This window comes from Coenobita brevimanus, chromosome 101, assembly GCF_032717465.1.
Source record: "Coenobita brevimanus isolate Jiangsu-jjx chromosome 101, ASM3271746v2, whole genome shotgun sequence".
NCBI lineage: Eukaryota > Metazoa > Arthropoda > Malacostraca > Decapoda > Coenobitidae > Coenobita > Coenobita brevimanus.
The window spans coordinates 68,015,238-68,038,929 of record NC_137054.1 but is presented as its reverse complement, the minus strand read 5'-3'; the positions used below and the strand labels follow the sequence as shown (position 1 = coordinate 68,038,929).

At 46.5% G+C, this 23,692-nt stretch overlaps 1 protein-coding gene across 1 annotated transcript in view; it reads left to right on the top strand.

The window, feature by feature from the left end:
• Positions 1 to 23,692, top strand: part of LOC145415073 (synaptotagmin-10-like) — a 120,408-nt gene that overhangs the window by 53,514 nt on the left and 43,202 nt on the right. The window contains exons 5-6 of the mRNA XM_080284487.1: positions 3,304 to 3,438; positions 12,412 to 12,566. Coding sequence (XP_080140613.1) covers positions 3,304 to 3,438; positions 12,412 to 12,566 — 290 coding nt within the window. The remainder of the gene's footprint in view (positions 1 to 3,303; positions 3,439 to 12,411; positions 12,567 to 23,692) is intronic.

Here is a 23,692-nt window from a genome sequence, read left to right as displayed (position 1 = left end):
AACATGGGTGCAATTCTCAACCGGTACGGGGCTACAGTTACTGATACCTTTATGTACAAAAATGGTCTCCCTCGTGTTTCACCCACACGGCCAACAAACACAGTACTGAGGTATCGTACATAGCAATTTGGGCTGTAGGTGAAGGCTAGTCACTATTCCTGTATCCTTTTGTTCTCTGATGCAGGGGGTGATAGCGCATTCCCCTCTGCCTTGCTTCTTGGGAAATACATAGTTCTAAGCTGACTCTGACTTACGTTCTCTCGAATTTCTCGTCGTTGCTGAATAGAGTGATCCATTTGTCTTTTGGTAACGTGGCTGCGGTGACAGATGGTGATAAATGGCCACTAATAGAGTCAGTGGGGGTAGGCGGCAGCGCTGGAAAGTAATGGTTTTTAGAGGTACTGAACTGCGGATTGCCAGTGTTGGAGAGCTTGATTCTGGCAGTGCGCATTAGTTCTTCTTCTTTAGCACCTCCCTAGGAAGATGGTTGAAGTGCTAAGGGCAGACACGTAGGGGCTCACTCATGAAATCCAGGTGACTTAAAACTCGATGGGACTTGTCTGTGATGTCTGGGTGGATGGGCTAACGTTGGAGGGAGTGATGGGGCTCTTTGTAGCACAGCAGGGGAAGCTTGGGAGAATGGCTGCCCTGTTCCTCCTCCCGTTGTCCCCTTAGCTTCTTTAATTCCCCCAGGTGGCGGAGGCTGCTAAGTGCTGCCAGAGAAACTGTTACCTGAGACGAGACAGGTGTACCGAGGTGATAAAATACCTCCATAAATTTTTCTATGAGGAAGAGTGAGGAGGTGGGTAAAGATACAGATAAACAGATAGACAGAGAGACTGGGATAGATATATATAGACAGATAGACAGGCAGACTGACAGACAGATAAACAGAGGGGCAGACTGATATACAGATAGATAGACAGATAGGTAGACAGACAGATAGACATGCCTGTGATCAATAGATGAGGGCAGGAGAAAGAATGCATGACCGTGAGAAAAGAAAATAGTTTTATATAAAGAGAGCAGGTGACGGCGACCGGAAATGAATAAATGTATTTTGATCAGTGATAAAAAAAAAATTGAGCACTGAATATCAAAGTTCCTGCCTCCCAAAGCAACAGTACACACACACACACACACACACACACACACACACACACATCACTCGTTACAATGGCGTGTGAAGCTTGGTAACGAGTATCACTGGGGAGCATTTACCCTCTCCTGACCTCGTCTTCCCATACACATTTTTTTTTTTTTTTCAATTGACGCCAGACGATTTTATTCAGCTGAGAGTTACAGATGACTGCAAGTGTTAATACTGACGTCAATAAACCCTCTGATGGGCGGAACAACTTTAGTAAGGTATTCCTGGTAACGTCAGGCGATGCTAGAGTGAATCATATGGGCCTGAGTGTCAACATTCACTGCGATGGTCTCTAGTGTATGATGCTCTTGGTACACAAACACTAGCATCTTTATCTTAGGCGAGGCATCTCAAAGTAATGCCATTAGACATCATTTCGACCAATCCCTTGACTGCCACTACACTCCTTTTTATATTTTACTTTCTCTACCGTCAAACCATTTTATTCAACTTTGGAGAGGCTTTTCGGGAGACCTCATGGGCAAAGAAATATTAATCCATAGCAATCTGACGTCCCATAAATTTGTTGTAAATGGGATTCAAAAACATTACTTTGGTGTGACGTTCTAAATGGGCCAGGGTTCGTGAATCCGGTTTATTATTGCTATTCAACACAGGTCAGACTTCTTGTAGTGAAAGGCTTAATGGAGATTCTTTTTTAACTCTATTTCGATAAATGTCGTAAGGTGAATGAAACTGTCCTAAGGTAGTGATAATGAGAAGTGAGTCACAGCGACGGATGATTGTCAACGCAATTTATTTTGGATGAGGCTGGGAGTTGTGTTGGTGCGGCAGTAGAGGGAACGAGTGAGCCAGACATATTGATCAGCAGGACGGCTTCACCTGATTTGTTGACGTAACTTGATTACCGGAAGCTGCGACAATGAACAGCACGGCAGGGAGGGAGGCAGGGCGTAGTGACGGGCTGTGTTATAGTGGAGTTGTCAGCGTATTGTACAAGCACAAGACGCGGATATGTACAGGGACACCAATACTGAGCCACACAGGAGAAATATTATGAACATCTGGAGAGTTTCCTATAGACTAAGAACGCTACAGGCAGTGCTGATTATAAGCTGTGGGTTTATTAATACAATAACTCAACTTTTTCATTACAAATATTACTGGAAATTAAGGGTAACTGGCAAATGAGCTTCACAGACAGGAAGTGAATTTTGTCCTATTTTATTTTACTACGGTTTTAAGACAAGAACCGTCTGAAGTAAGCTGTTTTTAGCGAGATCTACCTATACCCCGTTTTCCTGGCGTATCGGAAATGACAAAGAATAGGAATGGGGGAGTACGCCAAAGAAAATTCGCCTTCTCTGTACTGAAACCCTCTCTCACCAGTTGATAACATAACTCCAAGAAAGACGGGAGCTTAAGACTAGAACCTCCTCCTCCTCCTCTAATTTATATTCTAAAAAAGAAATCTAACAATTTTCCTATAAGTTTTGAATATAAAACACAAACGGGATTTTCACAATATACTTCTGTGACCTGATATACTGTGTGTGTGTGTGTGTGTGTGTGTGTGTGTGTGTGTGTGTGTGTGTGTGTGTGTGTGTGTGTGTGTGTGTGTGTGTGTGTGTGTGTGTGTGTGTGTGTGTGTGTGTGTGTGTGTGTGTGTGTGTGTGTGTGTGTTTCAGGCCTCAGCTTCCAGTCTTTTTTATCACGTTTAACGAATGGACAATATTCTTTCTCCTCATGCCCCACAGTAAGTATTTTTATGAAGTAACACATATATCATTACCTCCCTTGCGTTATTAGCCAGACAATACCTCACATCCCTGTTTCAGTGATATATCATGAATGTCTATACTTAACTTCGTCAACGACAGCAAGCATCTTTCTTTACAACCTTGCTTTCCTTAGACCTCACTGAACTTAGGAAGCGTTAGTATAAGGGAAGAAGTGTGTTAAGGATATATCTTTCTCCTTACGATTGAAAAATGTCGTAAGCTAAAATATATTCGTCTGGAGATGGGAAAAATTATGCTAAAATATAAGTCACAGTTTCAAGAGTAGGAAAATCATGTGAGAGGCTGTGATGTGTCGTGTGTCAGGTGTTGGTGTTCTCCCAGTGTGTCGTGTGTCAGGTGTTGGTGTTCTCCTGGTGTGTCGTGTGTCAGGTGTTGGTGTTCTTTCCGCAGCCTGAGCTCTACCGCAACGAGCTGGTGCGGCAGTCGAGCGTGGAGAGCAGCGGGGCGGGGTCGGACACGGAGGCAGTAGGACGACTCTCTTTCTCGCTTAAGTACGACCACGCCATTGAAGGCCTCGTTGTCAAGGTCAGTCTCTCTCTCTCTCTCTCTCTCTCTCTCTCTACCTGTCTTTTCACCTTTTTTTCATACAGTCCTCCTCCACCTCATTCACTTTTTCTTTCATGATTGCATTCCTCTTACCCCCCCCCTCTCTCTCTCTCTCTCTCTCTCTCTCTCTCTCTCTCCTTATTATTCATTTACTTCACACTGCGTTCTTTCACAATCTCATCCGCAATTCCTCTTGATCCCTCGCTCCCTCTCTCGCTCCATCTTCAGCTTACTGGATCCCTTTCTCTAGCCACCTCGCTCCCTCTCTCACAGTTTGCTCTCGGTTCACTTCCCTCACAGGCAGACTTGCACACATCCTTGCTTTAAATTCCCTTCATTCGTTCTCGCTCTTGAAGCCTGGTGTTTCGTTGTCTGAGGGGAATATCACCTCTCTCTCTCTCTCTCTCTCTCTCTCTCTCTCTCTCTCTCTCGTCTGAGGGAGGCAAATTAGAGAAAGTTAAATAAACAGGGAAGAGAATGATGGCAGACGGAGAAGAGGAGGAGGAGGAGGAGATAAATGCCTGAGGATGAAGGTGTGGCAGAGAAAAAATGAGAGAGAGAGAGAGAGAGAGAGAGAGAGAGAGAGAGAGAGAGAGAGAGAGAGAGAGAGAGAGAGAAGAAATGTGTTGATAGATGAGATGAACAAGAAATGGGAAATACAATGTCAAAGAAGGGCGGTAAAGGGGAGAAGATGAAGAGAGAGATGGGAGAGGTGATTGGAGAGGGGAGAGGAGGGGGTGACAAACAAATCAAAGATAATGGGAGAGGGGAGGAAGGGAGAGGGGAAGAGGAGGGGAGATAGAAGTTGACAGATGAGAGGGACACCGGTGAAATGCAAAGGGAAGGGGGGAGGAAAGGGAAGGGGAGAGGAAAGGGAAGGGGAGAGGAAAGGGAAGGGGAGAGGAAAGGGAAGGGGAGAAGAAAGGGAATGGGAGAGGAAAGGGAAGGGGGGAGGAAAGGGAAGGGGAGGGAAATGAGAAAGGGTGAGGAAAGGGAAGGGGAGAGGAAAGGGAAGGGGAAGGGAAAGGGAAGGGGAGAGGAAAGGGAAGGGGAGAGGAAAGGGAAGGGGAGAGGAAAGGGAAGGGGAGGGGAAAGGGAAGGGGAGAGGAAAGGGAAGGGGAGAGGAAAGGGAAGGGGAGGGGAAAGGGAAGGGGAGGGGAAAGGGAAGGGGAGAGGAAAGGGAAGGGGAAGGGAAAGGGAAGGGGAGAGGAAAGGGAAGGGGAGAGGAAAGGGAAAGGGAAGGGGAAGAGAAGCAAGGTGAAGGACGTGAGTTTTGATGGTGAAATGGGAATGGTATAAATCAATGAAATACAGAAGAAAGAAGACAAGACAGAGGAAAGGGAAGAGTAGAATGCTGAGGAAATGAGTCCAGGCAAGGAAATGAATAGGGAAAGAACCACTGGAAGACGAAGTGGAGAAGGCAGGGAACGGGGAAGCTAAGAAAGAATCCTAGTTATAATTATTATTATTATTATTATTATTATTACTATTATTCTTATTACTCTTCTTATTATTATTACATTCACACTGCCAGCAGATCTAAAGGGCATGTGCTGGTAGGAAGTGCATATTTTCTCCCATTTTTCTTCATTTCGCCAAGAAGGGGAAGAAAATGGGCAACAGAGAAGACAGACTGAAGAAAATACGAAGGAAGCATGTGGGGAAAAAGGGGAGACAGAGGAGAAATGAAAGAGGTAATGAGGCAGCAGAGAGACGCTGGAGGCCATGGAATTAGGCGAACTGAGAAAGCATGAAGAGGGAGAATGTGGAAATAGAAGGAGTTAGGCAATTCTGTTAAGACGCTGTGAAAGAAAATGAGAGAGAGAGAGAGAGAGAGAGAGAGAGAGAGAGAGAGAGAGAGAGAGACTAATCAAGAATGGAAGAGGCAGGAACATAATAATGAACAAAGAATGAAGGAACTAGAGAGAGAGAGAGAGAGAGAGAGAGAGAGAGAGAGAGAGAGAGAGAGAGAGAGAGAGAGAGGAATGAAGGAAGGAGGAGGAGGGAAGTGGAATATACAGTAAACAGCCGAGAAGGAAGGAATTAAGGACAAACGAAGAAGGAAGCAGGAAGGAGGGAAGAGGAAAGACTGGGGAAAAGCGTGATGGAAAGAAGGAAGGAAGGAAGAAGAGGAGGACAGTTGAAAGTGAAGGAATGACGGTTACCACATACTGAAGGAGGGAGTAGGAAGAAGGAAAGAGGAAGAAGAGAGAAAGGAAGCGAAGGAAGGAAGGAAGGAAGGAAGAGGAGGGAAAAAGTCTACAATGAAGGAAAGGACAGAAGGAGAGTAAATGAGGAAACAGGAAGATGAGATGAGAACAGGAAAAGGAAAGCTAAGGAAGGAAGGAAAAAAGGAAAGAAGGAAGGAGAGAAGGAAGGCAGGAAGGAGGGAAGGAAGGAAGGAAGGAGCGACACGGAAAGAGTTAAGGGTGAAAGGATGAAGGTTACACTGAAGGAGAGTGAAGGAAGGAGGAGCAGGGAAGAGCGAAGATGCAAGGTCAGGAGGAAGTGAAGGAAGGATGAAGGACACGGAACAGACCAACAAAGAAGGAATAAAGGTTAGGCTGAAAAGAGGAAGGAGAAACAGGAAGAAGGGAAAACAAGAGCGAACGACAAGAAACGAGATAGTGAAGGAACGAAGGAAGAAGAGGGAAGCTTGTGTCGAAAGAGAGAAAGGGCTGGAAGAAGGAAACAGGAATAAAGGAGAGAGCAGGAAGAAAGGAGCGTGATCTGGCTTTAGACCCACTTTGGCTTCTCTTTGTCAGCGTGCCACTCGTCAGAATCACTATGTTGAAAAGCTGTGCACATAATAACGCACTCGACGCACTCGACAAAATCTCTCTCTCTCTCTCTCTCTCTCTCTCTCTCTCTGCAGGCAAATACAACGAGGAAGTTCCGTAGAATTTTCGTGGCTAGTCCCAAGAGAAGCATTACGTGGACTGTATCAGTATTCCTCGGAACCACAAGCCGATTTTAGTGGTTCTGAGGAGCGAGTGGACTGAATTATAGCTGGTTTCTCTCTCTCTCTGCCGTTCAATTGCCCTCTGACGAAAAAGATAGATTGATAGACAGACAGATAAACAGATAGATAAACAGGCAGATAGATAGAAAGACAGACAGATGTAGATAAATCGGAAAAAAAGTCACGTCACGAAAAATGAGAGGAAGTAAATAAGCCAAGTAAAAATGACGGAAATGAAAGTAAATGAGTCTGTAGGGAAAATGAGAGGATGAGAGCTTAATAAATGAGAAAAATTAGAGGTAAGTACATTAGCAACCACCAAAAATATAAAAGATGTGAGGCGACAGAAAAAAAAAGGAGAGAGGAAAGTGAACGAAGAAGGAAAATCAGATACAAAACAGAAAACGGGAAAGCGGAGAATCATGAGAAGAAAGGATAGACGAAAATAAGAAGGGGAAATTAGGATGCGGTAAACACTGGTAAGAAAGACTACGAGAGGAGAAGAATGAAGAAATGAGGAAGGAAGAGGAGAAGAATGAAGAAATGAGGAAGGAAGTGGAGAAGCATGAAGAAATGAGAAAGAAAGAGGAGGAAGAATGGAGGGTGCTGACAAGGGTTGAAACTCACGGAGAATTCACGTTCGAGTCAGCTTTATTTTTATATATTTTTTCGCAGGAAGGAGGAGGATCGGAGAGAATTAATTTTTTCCTTATACCTTGGTCTTCCTGGTAAATTATATCTGAGTTACGAGAGAGAATTCATCTTAAGTTTGTTCGTAAATCCTGACACAAATGTATTGTGGAGGTAAACACAAGGCTGGAGGAAGTTTGAGCAGGCGGGAAGCTGGTTTAATCTACTTTGTGATTATTATTATTATTATTATTATTATTTTAATCGCAAGCCCGAGAGCAGGAAACAGAATCGAGAATTATGGGGAAAAAGGCGAATAAAAAGAATGATAAATGCTGTAAATATTTATTGTTTGTATCGTGTTTTTCGACAGGGTAGCTTGTGTAGCAGTTAACTTATCGCATAAAATAATGGAAACAGCTTCTCAGTGGCTGGAAATGAATTTTAACGCACACTCAGGAGCAAAAATTCGCCTTATAGTTCACCTCTTATTTTTCATTTCCCTCTGCTTGCGTAGGGAAAGAGAGATTTTACATGTTTCCACACAGGTATATATAAGGAAGTGCAGGATAACGTCATGATATTTGTGTACAGTGACATATGGAAAGGGGAAGACGTCAGACAAATCGCCTTGGTGATTCATGAACACAGGAGGATACAAGGTCCAGAAATGCGTGTATATATGTGTGTCTGTAGGGTTTGGGGGTATTCGTCCAGGGATCAATTGTACCAAATTAGAAGAAAATCGGTGAAGAGGTAAAGGAGTGGCGCGAAATTCAGAAGTGTGTGGAAGACAGAAAAGAGAAAGTGAACCTGGGCAAATACAACATAGTGTGGAGGCCATGGAAAAAAAAGAGAAATTGAATCTGGAAGTGAATGTCGGTGTCCTGTCGGCATGGTAAGTTATGGCCGGGTGTAAACTATGGAGGGTGGGGTGGGTGGGGTGGTGAATGATAGGGTGGGGTGGTGAGGAATGGAGTGGGTGGTGACTGGGGATATACGCTGGTAGGGGGTGGGGAGGGGGACAGTACTGATCCTCACACCACATACCAACCCAACTAGGTCACACGAGAGAGCTGGCTTGCTACTCTCTCTCTCTCTCTCTCTCTCTCTTCTGTATGCACCTCACTCTCCCCTCTGACTCTTACCAGCAATAACACTCTCTCTCTCGCTTCCTTTGCTTTTCGTTGCTTTTACTGTGTGACCCTTTCTGCCACTCACTCACTCACTCTCCTTGCCACTCACTCACTCACTCACTCTCCCTGTTACTCTCTCTCTTACTTTCCTTGCCACTCACTCATTTACTCACCTGCCACTCACTTGCTTATTCAGTTATTCTCCCTGCTACTCACTCTCACACTCTCCCAGCCTCACTCTTACACTCTCCCTGCCTCACTCTTACACTCTCCCTACTCCACTCTCACACTCTCCCTGCCTCACTCTTACACTCTCCCTACTCCACTCTCACACTCTCCCTGCCTCACTCTTACACTCTCCCTGCCTCACTCTTACACTCTCCCTGCCTCACTCTCACACTCTCCCTGTCTCACTCTTACACCCTTCCTGCCTCACTCTCAAGTTTTCTCTGCCTCACTCTTACACCCTTCCTGCCTCACTCTCATGCTCTCCCTGCCTCACTCTTACACTCTCCCTGCCTCACTCTCACACTCTCCCTGCCTCACTCTCATACTCTCCCTGCCTCACCCTTACACTCTCCCTGCCTCACTCTTACACCCTTCCTGCCTCATTCTCACACTCTCCCTGCCTCACTCTTACACTCTCCCTGCCTCACTCTTACACTCTCCCTACTCCACTCTCACACTCTCCCTGCCTCACTCTTACACTCTCCCTACTCCACTCGCACACTCTCCCTGCCTTACTCTTACACTCTCCCTGCCTTACTCTTACACTCTCCCTGCCTCACTCTCACACTCTCCCTGTCTCACTCTTACACCCTTCCTGCCTCACTCTCAAGCTTTCTCTGCCTCACTCTTACACCCTTCCTGCCTCACTCTCATGCTCTCCCTGCCTCACTCTTACACTCTCCCTGCCTCACTCTCACACTCTCCCTGCCTCACTCTCATACTCTCCCTACCTCACCCTTACACTCTCCCTGCCTCACTCTTACACCCTTCCTGCCTCATTCTCACACTCTCCCTGCCTCACTCTTACACTCTCCCTGCCTCACTCTCATACTCTCCCTGCCTCACTCTTACACCCTTCCTGCCTCACTCTCACACTCTCCCTGCCTCACTCTTACACTCTCCCTGCCTCACTCTCACACTCTCCCTGCCTCACTCTCATACTCTCCCTGCCTCACCCTTACACTCTCCCTGCCTCACTCTTACACCCTTCCTGCCTCATTCTCACACTCTCCCTGCCTCACTCTTACACTCTCCCTGCCTCACTCTTACACTCTCCCTACTCCACTCTCACACTCTCCCTGCCTCACTCTTACACTCTCCCTACTCCACTCGCACACTCTCCCTGCCTTACTCTTACACTCTCCCTGCCTCACTCTTACACTCTCCCTGCCTCACTCTCACACTCTCCCTGTCTCACTCTTACACCCTTCCTGCCTCACTCTCAAGCTTTCTCTGCCTCACTCTTACACCCTTCCTGCCTCACTCTCATGCTCTCCCTGCCTCACTCTTACACTCTCCCTGCCTCACTCTCACACTCTCCCTGCCTCACTCTCATACTCTCCCTACCTCACCCTTACACTCTCCCTGCCTCACTCTTACACCCTTCCTGCCTCATTCTCACACTCTCCCTGCCTCACTCTTACACTCTCCCTACTCCACTCTCACACTCTCCCTGCCTCACTCTCATACTCTCCCTGCCTCACTCTTACACTCTCCCTGCCTCACTCTCACACTCTCCCTGCCTCACTCTTACACCCTTCCTGCCTCACTCTCACACTTTCCCTGCCTCACTCTCACACTTTCCCTGCCTCACTCTCACACTTTCCCTGTTTCACTCTGACATTCCCCCTACGTTACTTTGCCATTTTCAATCTTTTTTTTTTTTTAATTAATACATTCTCACCTCAATACAACACTCTCACTCCCTCTCTCACTGTCATTCACTCACTCACTATCTTTCTTTCCCATTCACTTACTCTCTCTCACTCACTGACTCAACGCATTGCCTCCGACGCAGACATTCCCTCTCACTCAATTTCTCGTCATTCACTGTCTCACTTACTCACGAATCATTACTCACTCACTCCTTTCCTTCCTCTTCACTCAGCCTTCCTCACTCACTCACATTTTTATTTTCACATATCCCTCTCTCCCCTCCCCTCCCCTCCCCTCCCCTCCCCTCCCTTTCCCTTCCCTCCCTCCCCTCCCTGTCTTTGATCTATCCCTTCCCTGCCTATCTCTTTGTCTATCATCCCTTCTGGCTTCCTCCCTGTCTGCCTATCTCTCCCTGCCTGCCTCCCTTCCTCTCTCCCTGTTTGTTCCTCGGGCTGATTCTCTCCCTGCCTAATATTCTCCCTGTGCCAGCCTCTCTCCCTTCCACTCTCTCTCCCAATCCCATGTTTACTTCCCTTCCATCCTCCCTACCTACCTCCCTTATTTGGCACCGTACCACCCTCTGCGTCCCTTTCTGCCCCTATCTCTGCCTATTCTCGTGCCACCCCCTCTGCCTATCCTTTGGGCCAGCAATCCCATAGTACGGGTGAAGTAAATACAGTAGTGATGTCCTCGTTTCTCCCACTCCTCTTCCCTTTATCCTTCTTTATAGAGTCCATCCTTTCCCCTCACCATTTTCCCGTCCCGATTCTGCTCCTGTTTTTACACTCCTCACTCCACCATGCTTTCGTTCCCTTCCTCCCCCCCACACCCCAACACATCCTTCCACCTCTTCTCACCCCCTACACCCTCCATCTCCTCCTCACCCCACCACACTCTCTCTCCCATCCTCCTCCTACCAAACCTTCCATCCTGTCCTAGCTCCATAACGCTCTCCATCCCCTCCTGACTCCACCACACCCTCCATCCCCTCCCCACCACACGACCCTCCATCCCCTCCTCACCACACCACACCTTCCATCCCCGCCTCACCACACCCTCCATCCCCTCCTCACCCCACCACATTCCCTATGCCCTCCCAACTTCACCACACTCTCCATCCCCTCTACACCCCCACCACACTTCCCCAACGCCCCATACGTATCACATTCTTTTCATCAACTGTTTCTCTGCATACCATAGCCCTTCCTTCTTAATGTTACTTCCTTTTTCAAGTTAAACAAATGTAGAATAAGATTTTCATCCCTGTTTTCATGTAAAGTTTCAATGACAGCTTCGTCGTCCTTCCTTTTTCCTGCCGACATCGACTGGAGAGCTTGATAGCTGGGGGGACTTTCCTGCTTCATTATTCTTGCTTTTTTTTCCCCCTAATAGAATTGTAACATTATTCATAACCTACTCCATATCAACAGCCTTGAAAGGACTAGTGGGTTTGATACTGTGTGCCTTTCGGTTTACCCTTTTCGTACACTCTTTCCCTGCCTATTTATCTGCCTAAGTACCTCGTTGCTTGTTTCCCAGTCTGCCGCCTACCCTGCTTACCTCTGTGCCTGTCTCCCTCTCTCCCTGTCTGCTTCACTCATCGTAACTCCTCTGTTAACATCCTTACTCCTCCACTCCCCAACTCACCTCCTCCCGCCTTCCCCCACATCATCGTTACCCCTCGTTTGCTGTCCTCACTATTACACCCCAACTCTCTCCCCTTCAGTACCAGGCTCCTTCCTCTTCTTTATGCCACCTCCAGACCCAATAATTCTGCTAAGGCGTAAGGAGTTAAAAGCGATGAATATTAACTTTTTCAGAACTAATGCGTATTTAATATTCTTGTTGCTGCCACACGGTTAGGAGACATCAATCGTATTTCAGAGGCTCATTCCCCTCCCCTGCCCCTTGCATGTTTATCCTAACTCTCTCCATCCCAGCAACCCCCGCCATGCCAAAAACCCCTGTCACTACGCTAATTCCACCACTTCACTGACACCCACCACCTCACTAACCCCATCACTCTAGCCCCCCACCAACCACCGACACCCCACTAACCCTCACCACTCCAATTCCACCACTGCACCAACTCCCACCACCTCACTAATCTCATCACAGCAGCCCCCACCATGCAACTGGACTCCACCATCCCGCAAACCCTCGCCTCTCCACCACTTCTGCCACATTTCCAACTCGCACGACCCTGCTAAACCCTGCCACCCAACTCCTACCAATTCCTCCTTCCAACCACCCCTCTTGTAGTCTCAAGTCGTTAAGTCCTCTTGCTCATCCTCTCCCCTCCTCCCCCCTCCTGCACTAACCCCGTCTGTCTCCACCCAGGTGTTGCAGGCTCATGACCTTCCAGTTAAGGACGTGAGTGGCTCGTCTGACCCCTACGTGAAGGTGTACCTCCTGCCGGACCGCAAAAAGAAGTTCTGCACCAAAGTCCATCGCAGGAACCTTAACCCGGAGTTCAACGAGACTTTTATATTCAGGTGGGACACTCAAATATACTCTTTATTATATAAGTCGCTTTATCTATCTATCCATCCAGCTTTCTATCTATCAGTCTCGCTTTATATATATGTTACAGGAATTTTGTGTAACCAGTGATTTCATGAGATCCCTAGGGAGTTACAAATGAGATTCAATTAAGATGGGTTAATTTAGGTTAGGTTCATTTAGGCTGCGGTTAGGTTGGGCTGGGATAATCTAGGTTAAGTTAGGTTAGGTTAGGCCAGGTTAGGTTAAGTTTGATTAATTTAGATGAACGGATAACATAGCATTCATCTAAATTAATCCAACCTAAACTAACCTAACCTAATCTAACCTCAGCCTAAATTAACCTAACCTAAATTAATTCATCCCAGTTTAAACTCATTTCAAGATTTCACTAAGGATTCCATGACATCACTGGTAAAACTAATTCCCTGTAGCATATAAACCTAATTACATCTCTCCATTCAGCCTTCTATCTGTCGATTTGTGTCTCTGTCTATCTATATAAATGTAGAGAGAGAGAGAGAGAGAGAGAGATGATAAGGGTGACATAATGCAAGAGATGAAAATGAAAGCAAGCATCACCGGACCCCTCAGTCTTTGGATGTTTTATATATAGTTAAACTGGATATGTGATTCTGACACTTGTATGGGCGGAAGATGGTTGTACCGAACACTCACCTTCCCGACCCTCTAGCGGCTAACCAACAAAACACTCCCCCCATCCGCAATCAGAAAGAAGTTTAAGAATCACCCTACAGTCCTGATATGTTCGTAAAAGTTGCATAGTAAAGGAGGAATGAGCTGTGTTGTTGTCTTTAGGTATCTGCTGAGAGAGTTGTATCAGACCGGAGTATCAAAACCAAACCATTATTTACAGTGTGTCCAGGCATCTCGAAATGATCGGATCTTGAATTTGGCTCTCTCTCTTGTATTTTGTTTTTCTCTTGGAAGGAACAGTTATTGCGGGCTCGTGGCCTTTGGTTCCTTCTTCCTCGCATTAAAAAAAAAGTACCTTGAGCCACTTTAAGTCAGAAGTAAGAAGTTGATGAATATAAAATTATGCCACGAGTAGACATTTCCTAAATACGCTACTACGATCCTTTCTTGCTACCGTCAGACGCTTTAAGTAACAGCAAACCCCAAGAAGATAATGAGTTAACAGAAGTGAGGAGATTCTCGCGTTATGAGCAGAAACTGAAGAGCCAGCACAGTAAAGCAATCAGATCTAAACTGTTCCTTGCCCTGAAAAATAACTGCTTTCATACAGAGACTAGTCGTTGCTGATCATCTTACACACAGGCATTGTAGTGTAATAATAATAATATACTCATGTTAAATATTTGGTCACTGGAATATTGTAATGCCCTTTGTAATCGCAGTCCAGCTAGATCAGTTCCCCGTGTAATGTGCTTCTTGGTAAATTAAAAACATTAGGTTCTTGTCAGTGAGCCTGGTGTGGCTATTGTACAGAGGAAGGGAGATGGCAACGGAGGTGGGGGCTTAGGGCAGGGCAGGGCAGGACAGGGCAGGGCAGGACAGGGCAGGACGAGGAGGGACAGGCAGCGCAAGGCAGGAAGGAGACAGAGGAAGATGGTGTAGAAGCGGGCAGGATAGTATGATAAACATGGAACTAGACACTTTTCTTATTATCATCTTCATAGATTATAATGACCTTATGTTAGAATGAGCTAATATTAGACTGACCTAAGATTAGCGTGACCTCAGTTAACAACGTGCTATGTGTTCTTCACCCGACGCTATTTGACATTTTTTTATGCATTAATTCCCTAGTGACCTCTTTGCGTGTGTGTGTGTGTGTGTGTGTGTGTGTGTGTGTGTGTGTGTGTGTGTGTGTGTGTGTGTGTGTGTGTGTGTGTGTGTGTGTGTGTGTGTGTGTGTGTGTGTGTGTGTGTGTGTGTGTGTATGCTTGCGCGCGCGCCATTATAAGAGCGCCGTGCTGGAGGTTAATCAGATACGAGGTCATTTCGCCATAATGCTGTGAAATTGTGAAAAATTTGAATAATATTGACCCTGTGACCTTGCCTCTCCTCTACTCCCGACCCCAACACCTTCCCTCTCCTCTACTCCCGACCCCAACACCTTCCCTCCCCTTCCCTCCTTTCCCCCACCCACCCTACCTCAGCCCTCCCTCCCCCTCCCCTCTCTCACTCCAGCCGTTTCCCCTCTACCTCTCTCCAGCCCCAAGCCCAGCACTTTTCCCATCGCTCCCCACCACCTCCTCCCGCCCCTATTCTGTCCAACTTTTGTTCTGCTGTCCATATCTTCTGACACTTTTCCTTCCCTGTTCCTCTTCCTCGGCACTGTCTTTACGCCACCTCTCCCTTCTCTCACGTCAGCCCTGTCACCCCCACCCCTTCCTCTTAACCCACCTGGAACCCTCCCTTCTCCCAGTGGCTCTCGGCCTGACTAGACGGAAGGCCTAAAACTAGAAATACTCTGACCCAACCCGACCCTCTGATACAACAGATACAATCATGGCGGCTTTGGACGTGAAAGGTACGGTACTATCTTTGACAACCCTATTTGCATTTTTTTCCCAGTATAGCAACAGATTACCCTCAGCTTGTTGAATACACATCCAAGAGGTAACAAACATGGATGGTGGAGGCCAGGTGAGTGAAACGTAAACAACCTGCTTCAGTTAAAGGAAAAAATGACTTGAGAGGATTTTACCGATTCCTGAGGAGTGATGAGGTGGGGTGGAGTGTCTGGTCGCTGTCAGGTCCAGTAGCACCTCTCCCTAAGCGATTTATTTTGAGTATTACACCTCAGCATTCACTTGTCTGTATCGTGCTAATATCGACGCAGTTTACATCAGCATCATAAAACAAAGGATACTGCTGTGTACTGCGTGGGAAAAAATCGCTAAGGAAAAGATGTTACGGAGCCCCCAGTCCCATTTAGAATACGGGCCTTATATTCCTCGTTAGACCAATTAGCATTAATGAGACAGCCCAGAATCCCATCCCAACTCCGCCCTTCCTCCTTCTTCCCCTCCCTTCCTTCCTCCTCCCCTCCCTTCCTCCTCTACCTTCCTCCCTTCTCCCATCCTTTCCTCCCTCCTCGCCTCCCTCTCCAAAGTCTTCCCATGTCTTGAGGATGTCTTCTAAGTCTTTTGCAGTTATTTTCTGATTTCGTTGGTTTTGAAAGGATTTGGGTCAGCCGAAAGGGGAACTTCGGCAATTAGCATGCAAATTCTTTAACTGCCTCGAGTGCCACTTTAATTAGATTGTCTGTGTCAGTTTACAGCTGGTGTAGACGTTCCCCTGCATCGATTTTTAGTTTTTAGTTTTTTACGTGTGTTAACGATTGAAGAAAAGGTGATGGCTTGTTGATGAGGTGTATGCAGAGAGCGTTGTGTACACTGCTCCTCTAGGTACACAAACGCAGACCCTCCTGATCCCAGCCATTCACTTTGCCAACTAAGGAGGCTGTCTCTGGGTGGAAATTAATCACCCAGCTCCCCGCGATCCTTTAGCTTCGAGGTACGGTGCACAAAATGGAAGAGGAAGGAAGCTGGGAAGCCATTTCCGAGGCGTGTAGTTGCTGTGGGCATGATGGTAGCTTTAGACAGTAATTTTCTTTATTTATGGCACGATGACGATAATTACTTCGCCATTATGTGAACAAACAATCCGAAAGTCTACATCACACACACACACACACACACACACACACACACACACACACACACACAATTCTCCGAGCGCGCAATTACCACAGCTTACAATAGACCGCGCACCTGCCGTTTCCAATGCAGTCCTTCATTAACCTCTTCTCCGCGACAGACGTTTCGTAAGTTCAACAAAATCGTCTGAAAGTAGCAAGCATAAACGCCAAAAAATACGTCACTTATTTGAACCAGGTCAGTACCCACACGCCCCGCCAAATTCTGCTGCCGTCAGGTCAATATTTCAAGTATTTTCGTCCCCACCAACAAAGTTACGGCCCTCCCAGCACCGTCCACTCGTCCACTTTTCGTCGGCAATCGTCCGCTCTCCCGCCACCATTTCTGACATCTTTCGGAGTCCCGCGTCACTCACACTTTTCCCAAACTGTCACTCCAAATTCCAGTGGTGATTTTTCAATTATTTTTCCCTTGTCATTTACAGAGTTATGTTTTTTGGAAGTATGACACATTTGGGGACAGATGTTCTCCTGATATTTCACCACTCCTACTGGTCACATTCCTCCGCTGGCCAAATATTCGTACCTGAGAGAGGGTTGGAATGTTTCTCTGCCCATAGATGATTCTCTTTGATATGTTGCTTCAGGAGGGGAGTGACGGACGTGCCCTAAGTGTGGGGTAAACACAGAGGAATGGTGAGTGAATTTGTACCTCTGGCCGTCCATCCAAAGCAAGGTGGCGAGATGGAGTGGAGGCGTGCCGTACTGAGGGAAAGGAGGCTTGAGAGGAGGCAGGGAGAGGTGATGGAGAGGTTGGAGGTGTCTGTGTGGCCAGGGAGAGGTTACAGGGAGACTAGCGATGTTTCTGTGGCGTTGGAGAGGGGACAGAGAGGCTGTAGGTGTTTCTGTGGCGTGGGAGAGGGGATAGAGAAACTAGTGGTGTTTCTGTGGCGAGGGAGAGGCGACAGAGAGGCTGGAGGTGTTTTTGTGTTTTTATTGATTAGAGAGGTGATAGGAAGGCTGAGGGTGTTTCTGTGGAGAGAGAGAAACGAGGCTTGGAGTTTTTCTGTCACCTCCTGCTGCAGGTTCGCTTTGAGACTGGTGTGAGGCAATACCAGCACACCAGGACCCAGGATCTTTCAAGGCGGTGTGAGAGAACCAAGACATGGGGGTCGTAGAGGCCAGTGAAACCATTACCAGCTGGTGGCCTGGAGTGGGATGGTGGGGGAAGGGAGGGGTAGGATTGGGTGGGGTGGAGCAGAGTATGGGTGTGGTGCGGTGGGGTGGGGTGGGGTGGGATGGAGAGCGTGGTGGAAAGTAATGGAACGGTGTGGGGGAAGGTGGGGTGGAGTAGGGTGGGTGTGGTGAGGCGGTGTGTGGTGGGATGGAGCGTGGTGGAAAGCGATAGAGCGGTGTGGGGCAAGGTAGGATGGAGCAGCTAGGGTGGGTGTGGTGAGGCGGTGTGTGGTGGGATGGACCGTGACAGAACAGGGTGGATCGGCATGGGGTAGAGCGGGGTGGAGTTGGACAGAGTGTGGTGTGGTGGGATGAGGTGGCGTGGGGTGGGGCGGGATATGGTGTGGTGGGGTTGTGTTGGATGGTGTGGAGTGGCACCGACTCGCTACTGCACTTGTCGCTCATGTAAGAAAAAAGAAAGTAAATTATTTTGCTTAGCTGCACTGATTGATTTACGAATACTGTACAAATCAAGTTTAACAAGACCCAGCCTACCAGAAACAGCTGCATACTCTGGTCTTTACCTTGGCATCCATTCCACCTTTACCTCAGCAAATAAGGACAAATGTATGTGACTTTCGTGGTTACGTTAGATTTGGTTTGGCTTGGGAAATATCCATACACAAGACCTTGCAGTTGGATAATTACCTGGGAGAAAAAACTAAATACAAAAATGAACATTTGAGCTGCAAGTAATGGGCATCTGCAGCATTAAGAAAAACATAGGTATTTCTCTATTGCAATGGAAGATACGGCATATGTTGCAAGTTCATCCTCTTGCATACATCAGACAGTAGTTATGTTCTTTAAAACGAAGTAGTATTCAGTAAGTGCAACACCCTTGGCCGTGCAATAGGTCTGAGGGCCCGTCGACACGATCATTGGGCAACTGAAAATCAGGTGAATAGTAATGAAAGATGCTGGAAAATAATCATGTCCAGGCCTTGGTGGTGAATTATTGCACCTTCCCTGCCTATGATCCACCGTTTATAGCCTGATTCATCACAGTGCTTCGAAACTGATGGACAATGTGCTCGGATACAACAGGTGCCCACAGATCTTTAACCCTTCCCTTTGTTCATGATCTTTGAATGCTCTCGAGGGCGACTGAATTCATCCTTACCTGACCCTCAATCCATCCACCAAGTTGGGTTAAAATGGGATCAAAAGTGTCTACGCTGACCAAACCCTATGTAGGTGAGCTTTGACCTACTGTTCTGGAATTATTTCATTTTTTGCTAAAGTTAAACAATCCACCATGTCCGAACCAAATCACTTCAGATCTGTTTGGGTTTACGTAGGACACATAAAAAAAAAAAAAAAAAGTGACGAATCTTTAACCTTACCCCGTGACCTTTATTTCTGACTTACTGTTCGCATAATTTTTGGCTTACTGTTCGCATAATTTTTGACTTACTGTTCGCATAATTTTTGGCTTACTGTTCGCATAATTGCTGACTTACTGTTCGCATAATTTTTGACTTACTGTTCGCATAATTTTTGACTTACTGTTCGCATATTTTTGACTCACTGTTCGCATAATTTTTGACTCACTGTTCGCATAATTTTTGGCTTACTGTTCGCATAATTTTTGACTTACTGTTCGCATAATTTTTGACTTAATGTTCGCATAATTTTTGACTTACTGTTCGCATAATTTTTGACTTAATGTTCGCATAATTGCTGACTTACTGTTCGCATAATTTCTGAGTTACTGTTCGCAAATTTTTTGACTTACTGTTCGCATAATTGAATCGCATCACCCTATCCTGTTCCGTATTCCTTCCACCAGTTTGGTCGAAATCAGAGTTGACCTTGATCTTGACCTTGACCTATGACCTTTTCCTGCCACATCAGTAATAGCCCGTTCCTCTGATGGTCCTTAATCACTATGCCAAATTTGGTGCCGTTCCATCCAATAGTTTTTCCATTATCTTGCTCACAGACAGACAGACAGAAATACAGACAGACTAATAGACATGCGAGGCTAAACACATAACCCCCTCGCTGTTTCGGGTGTTAGCATTTATTTATATATTTATTTGTGTCCGACTCTGGCCATAGACTTGACAGCCCGTTCCCTTACGTTCAGTAATCTTCCTATATATACGTATCATGCACCCTCACATATCAACACGTCTTTACTCATACAAACTCTCCACACAAAATACAGGATAGGGCTGTCACATGCAGGAGGGGTGTCATCATATTCAAGGGTGGTGTCATGATAGGGTGTTAGTTTTATGCCAGTTTATGGGAGATCAGTAAAGCATGTTTTAACACAATTTGCACCATCTGATTATTCTCTACCCCCGACGGAGACCGAACTCGTGCATTTCTAGACAACAGACCACTTCTCTAATCACCTGCCCCTCACCTCCCTCAGCCTCATTAATTACAGGTATTATCATCCATCACCGTCGAGTCCAATTCATCAGTTTACGTTATTCTCAGTCCACACAATTTAATCAACATATCAATTCACAAACCCCAGAGTTTTCCAGAATTTCCCTCTCAGTTGCAGGGAAACTCTATACCAACTTGCAGAATATTTCGCATACACACACACACACACACACACACACACACACACACACACACACACACACACACACAGAGCGTTTCTCAGAATTTCCCCGCCAACCCCGGGAAAAAGTCTGCCCCTAAAGCACACCTCTCTCTTTCCCGCTCTGGGTTCGCCGCCCTAGGAGGAAAAAAAAAAGGGGGAAAGAAAAAAGCGAGTTTGTGGCCGTCTATGCAGGTGCGCCTCTCTGCCCTAAGGAAATTCCCTCATATTTCCCCTGATAGCTTCATATCATCCCAGGCACGATCGCCATTTCATGAGGCTTTTGTTCCCCGCCTGCCTCCCACCTCTCTGTTTTTTTCCCTGCCCTCCCATTCCTTCCCCCCTCCTCTCTGTGGATGTCTGTTTTTTCCCTGCCCTGCCACCCCATTTTTCACCCCCTCTGTGGCTGTCTACCCTCCCTCCCTGGCCGTCGAGTTTCCCTGTTTGTCGCCTGTTTTCCCCGTCTGGCCACTGTTCCCCTACCCGGCCGCTGATTTTCCAACACCTGGCCGCTGATTTTCCCCTGTCTGGCCACTTTTTTTTTTTTTTTTTCAGATATCAGTCCATCCTCCCTAATTTCTCCCCTTTGTTCGTAGCTGTTCACGTTTCTCTCTCTCTCTCTCTCTCTCTCTCTCTCTCTCTCTCTCTCTCTCTCTCTCCACTTAAAATATCTCACCAGGCTAACAATACACTCATTTTTCATCCCTACCACTTTCCCTTCATCGATTCATCGGCTCCTCTCTTTCATTTTTCGTCCTATCTTTTCCATTTGTGTTCCTCTTTCCCGCCAATTCAACCTTTTCACAGGCAATCATATTTTTTAACATTTTTTCCTGCCATAGACTCATTTGGACATTTTATATAAGTTAAATTCAAACTTTTTAATTCAGGTTAACTTCAGAATCTTTGTTTTCAGCTGAGGATATGTTTGTTATATTCATTTCACTCTATCTTGGTCTAAAATTGCCATCTCTCCATCTTGAATGCTGAGTGGTAACAACAGATTAGCACTAGACTATAATGCTGGTCACAAAGAAGTGCTGTGAAAAGGATGGAGAGCTGGAACACTTTTTCCTCATAGCTATATATATATTAAGCTGCTAAAGGACGGAAATCTGGGCCAGGTTATGGTGAAAAGGGTATAGTGTAAAGGAAAATAGCTGTACTTTTCATCCCTCTGATAACTAAATATCTATACTAAGAAAAAAAATTATCTGAAAATCAAAACAAAATAAGACAAAACTAACAACGCGTTCATAGTTTGCCGAAAAATTAACCACAGTCTGTTCCACCTCCTCAACGCCAGGCCTCCCTTTCAATCGATTATCCCCATTTTCTTTTTCCCTCTTTTTCTTTCTTCTCTTTTTTTTTTCTCTGTCACGTTCACGATTTGCCCAACAAACTCCAGCCTTTCACCGCCACTCCATCAGCTGTTCCACCGCCAACCCCACCCCTTTCCTCGTTTTCCTCACTCGCCTGACAACCACATCAACCCCACCGCCCTACCATAGTCCTACCAACCCCACTTTTTCCCTGCCTACCATATCCTTGCCAACCCCTTTCCCTCTTGCCTACCATATCCCTACCAACCCCACTTTTTCCCTCCCTACCATATCCCTGCCAACCCCTCTTTCCCCCTTGCCTACCATATCCTTACCAACCCCACCTTTTCCCTGCCAACCATACCTTGCCAACATTACTTTCCCCTTGCCTACCATCCCTGCCAACCCCTCTTTCCCCTTGCATACCATTACCCTACCAACTCCTTTTTCCTATTTCATTTTTACTCTTTTTGTCCTACTTCCTTGTCAACTTCGCTTTCACCATTTCCCTGCCGACCCGACTTTTCCCCCTGTCTGCCATGCCCCTGCCAGTCCCAGTATCCCCCCTGCCTACCATTCCCTGTCGCCTTTCTTCCGCTGTGGTGCAACAAGTGGTCGGGCGGGTGGTTGCCATGGAAACGGGGACGCGAAAGGGTTGCCGAGTAGCGCCAGGTGGAAGAGGCGGTATTGACGGTGTGGGCAGGATGGGGGGCGCTGGCAAGATCCCTATGGGCGAGGTTTATCACTCCTCCCCGCTTCCAGCCATTTTCATTTTCGTGGAATACGAGGAGGAGGGAGGAGGAAAATGTGAAGGAGAGGTATGCAGAATGGAAATGTGGAGAGGAAATGAGGAAGCGGCATGTCGGGAGGAAAGGGAGAAAGAGGGTGAAGAGAAAATGAAAACAAATGAATAAAAAAAACAACGCATCTATATGTTCTTTCGGGGCTGCTTTTGAGAGACCATGCTATGAGTATGGTATCAATTTCATCATAGGACAGTGTTACGGCAAGATGGCTCCCCCCACACCCACCAATCCCTCCAACCGAAGCCAGACAGGGGAGGAAAAATGTACGACCTGTGTGTAGTTAAAACTCTCGTGGATATTACGTAAAAACCAGTGAGGGAAACTATTATGTACCGTATCTTTACCTGCTACATTCTTCGTGATCTAGAGGAGAGATAAACCAATTTCCTTATTAACCTTAGGTGTGTTTAGCAGGGGGGTAGAGGCGAGGTACTCATCCCAGCAACCTTTCTGAATGTTAGTACCGTATCCCAGTCTACTACATAGCTTGGCAGTATGTTCTTTAAGTTTACACCACTACTGATGACGAAATACTACGCTTCATTTGACTAGTGACCTTTGCTTATTACAGCGACTGCCTCTAGTGATAATCATCCCGTCAAGATTACCGGTATCCTAGACGGTACTTTGATGGCACTGTAGATTTTTGCGCCTTTCCCATGCAACCCAAGATTCTGCATATTCAAGATTCATCGCCAATGTAGGCTCTATATTTGACTCTTTCAGCAACTACTCTCTCTCTCCCGATATCCAGGAGACATAAAGCCAATTCTTCCTCCAGCTGAAAGCCCTTTAAGTACGTTTCCTACTCTTGCAACGCCGTTAGGAAATGTAGCAGAACAATACGTCAAAGCCAGTATACCTATTTCCTGACGGATCCTTTTAAACACCCTGGAATTTAAAGCAGTGTTCAGGTACTAACGCCACAGTCTGTAAGGGTAAAGAAATGCACTAAGGTTGCCACTGGATTACACTGTTTCGTTAAAGTTTGGAAGCAGTCTTGAGCACAGCCAGGCAAATACACAATCTCTGGCGACACCCACGAGAGTTCCCCAAACTAGAATGTTCAGAGAAAATGTTAACACTCTCTATGCCACCTACAGCCTTTGTGGTGGTAGCAAGATCCTCAGAAAAGAGATAGTTTTTGAGTCCTTCCTCATGTGTGTGTGTGTGTGTGTGTGTGTGTGTGTGTGTGTGTGTGTGTGTGTGTGTGTGTGTGTGTGTGTGTGTGTGTGTGTGTGTGTGTGAGAGATAGAGAGAGACGCGGTGTCTTTGTGAACTAGAGATAAAGTGTTCATGGACTACTAGTTGAGAATTTTGCCATAGTACTTATAAGGCTACTCAGTGACTGAATCCAAATTACTAGTCACAACGTCAACCAGGTGTGTGTGTGTGTGTGTGTGTGTGTGTGTGTGTGTGTGTGTGTGTGTGTGTGTGTGTGTGTGTGTGTGTGTGTGTGTGTGTGTGTGTGTGTGTGTAAAGTAGCACAAGCAAAGGTGTCCCGGTCTAGGCTGTGTTTGCTAGGGATGGGGAAACAGACG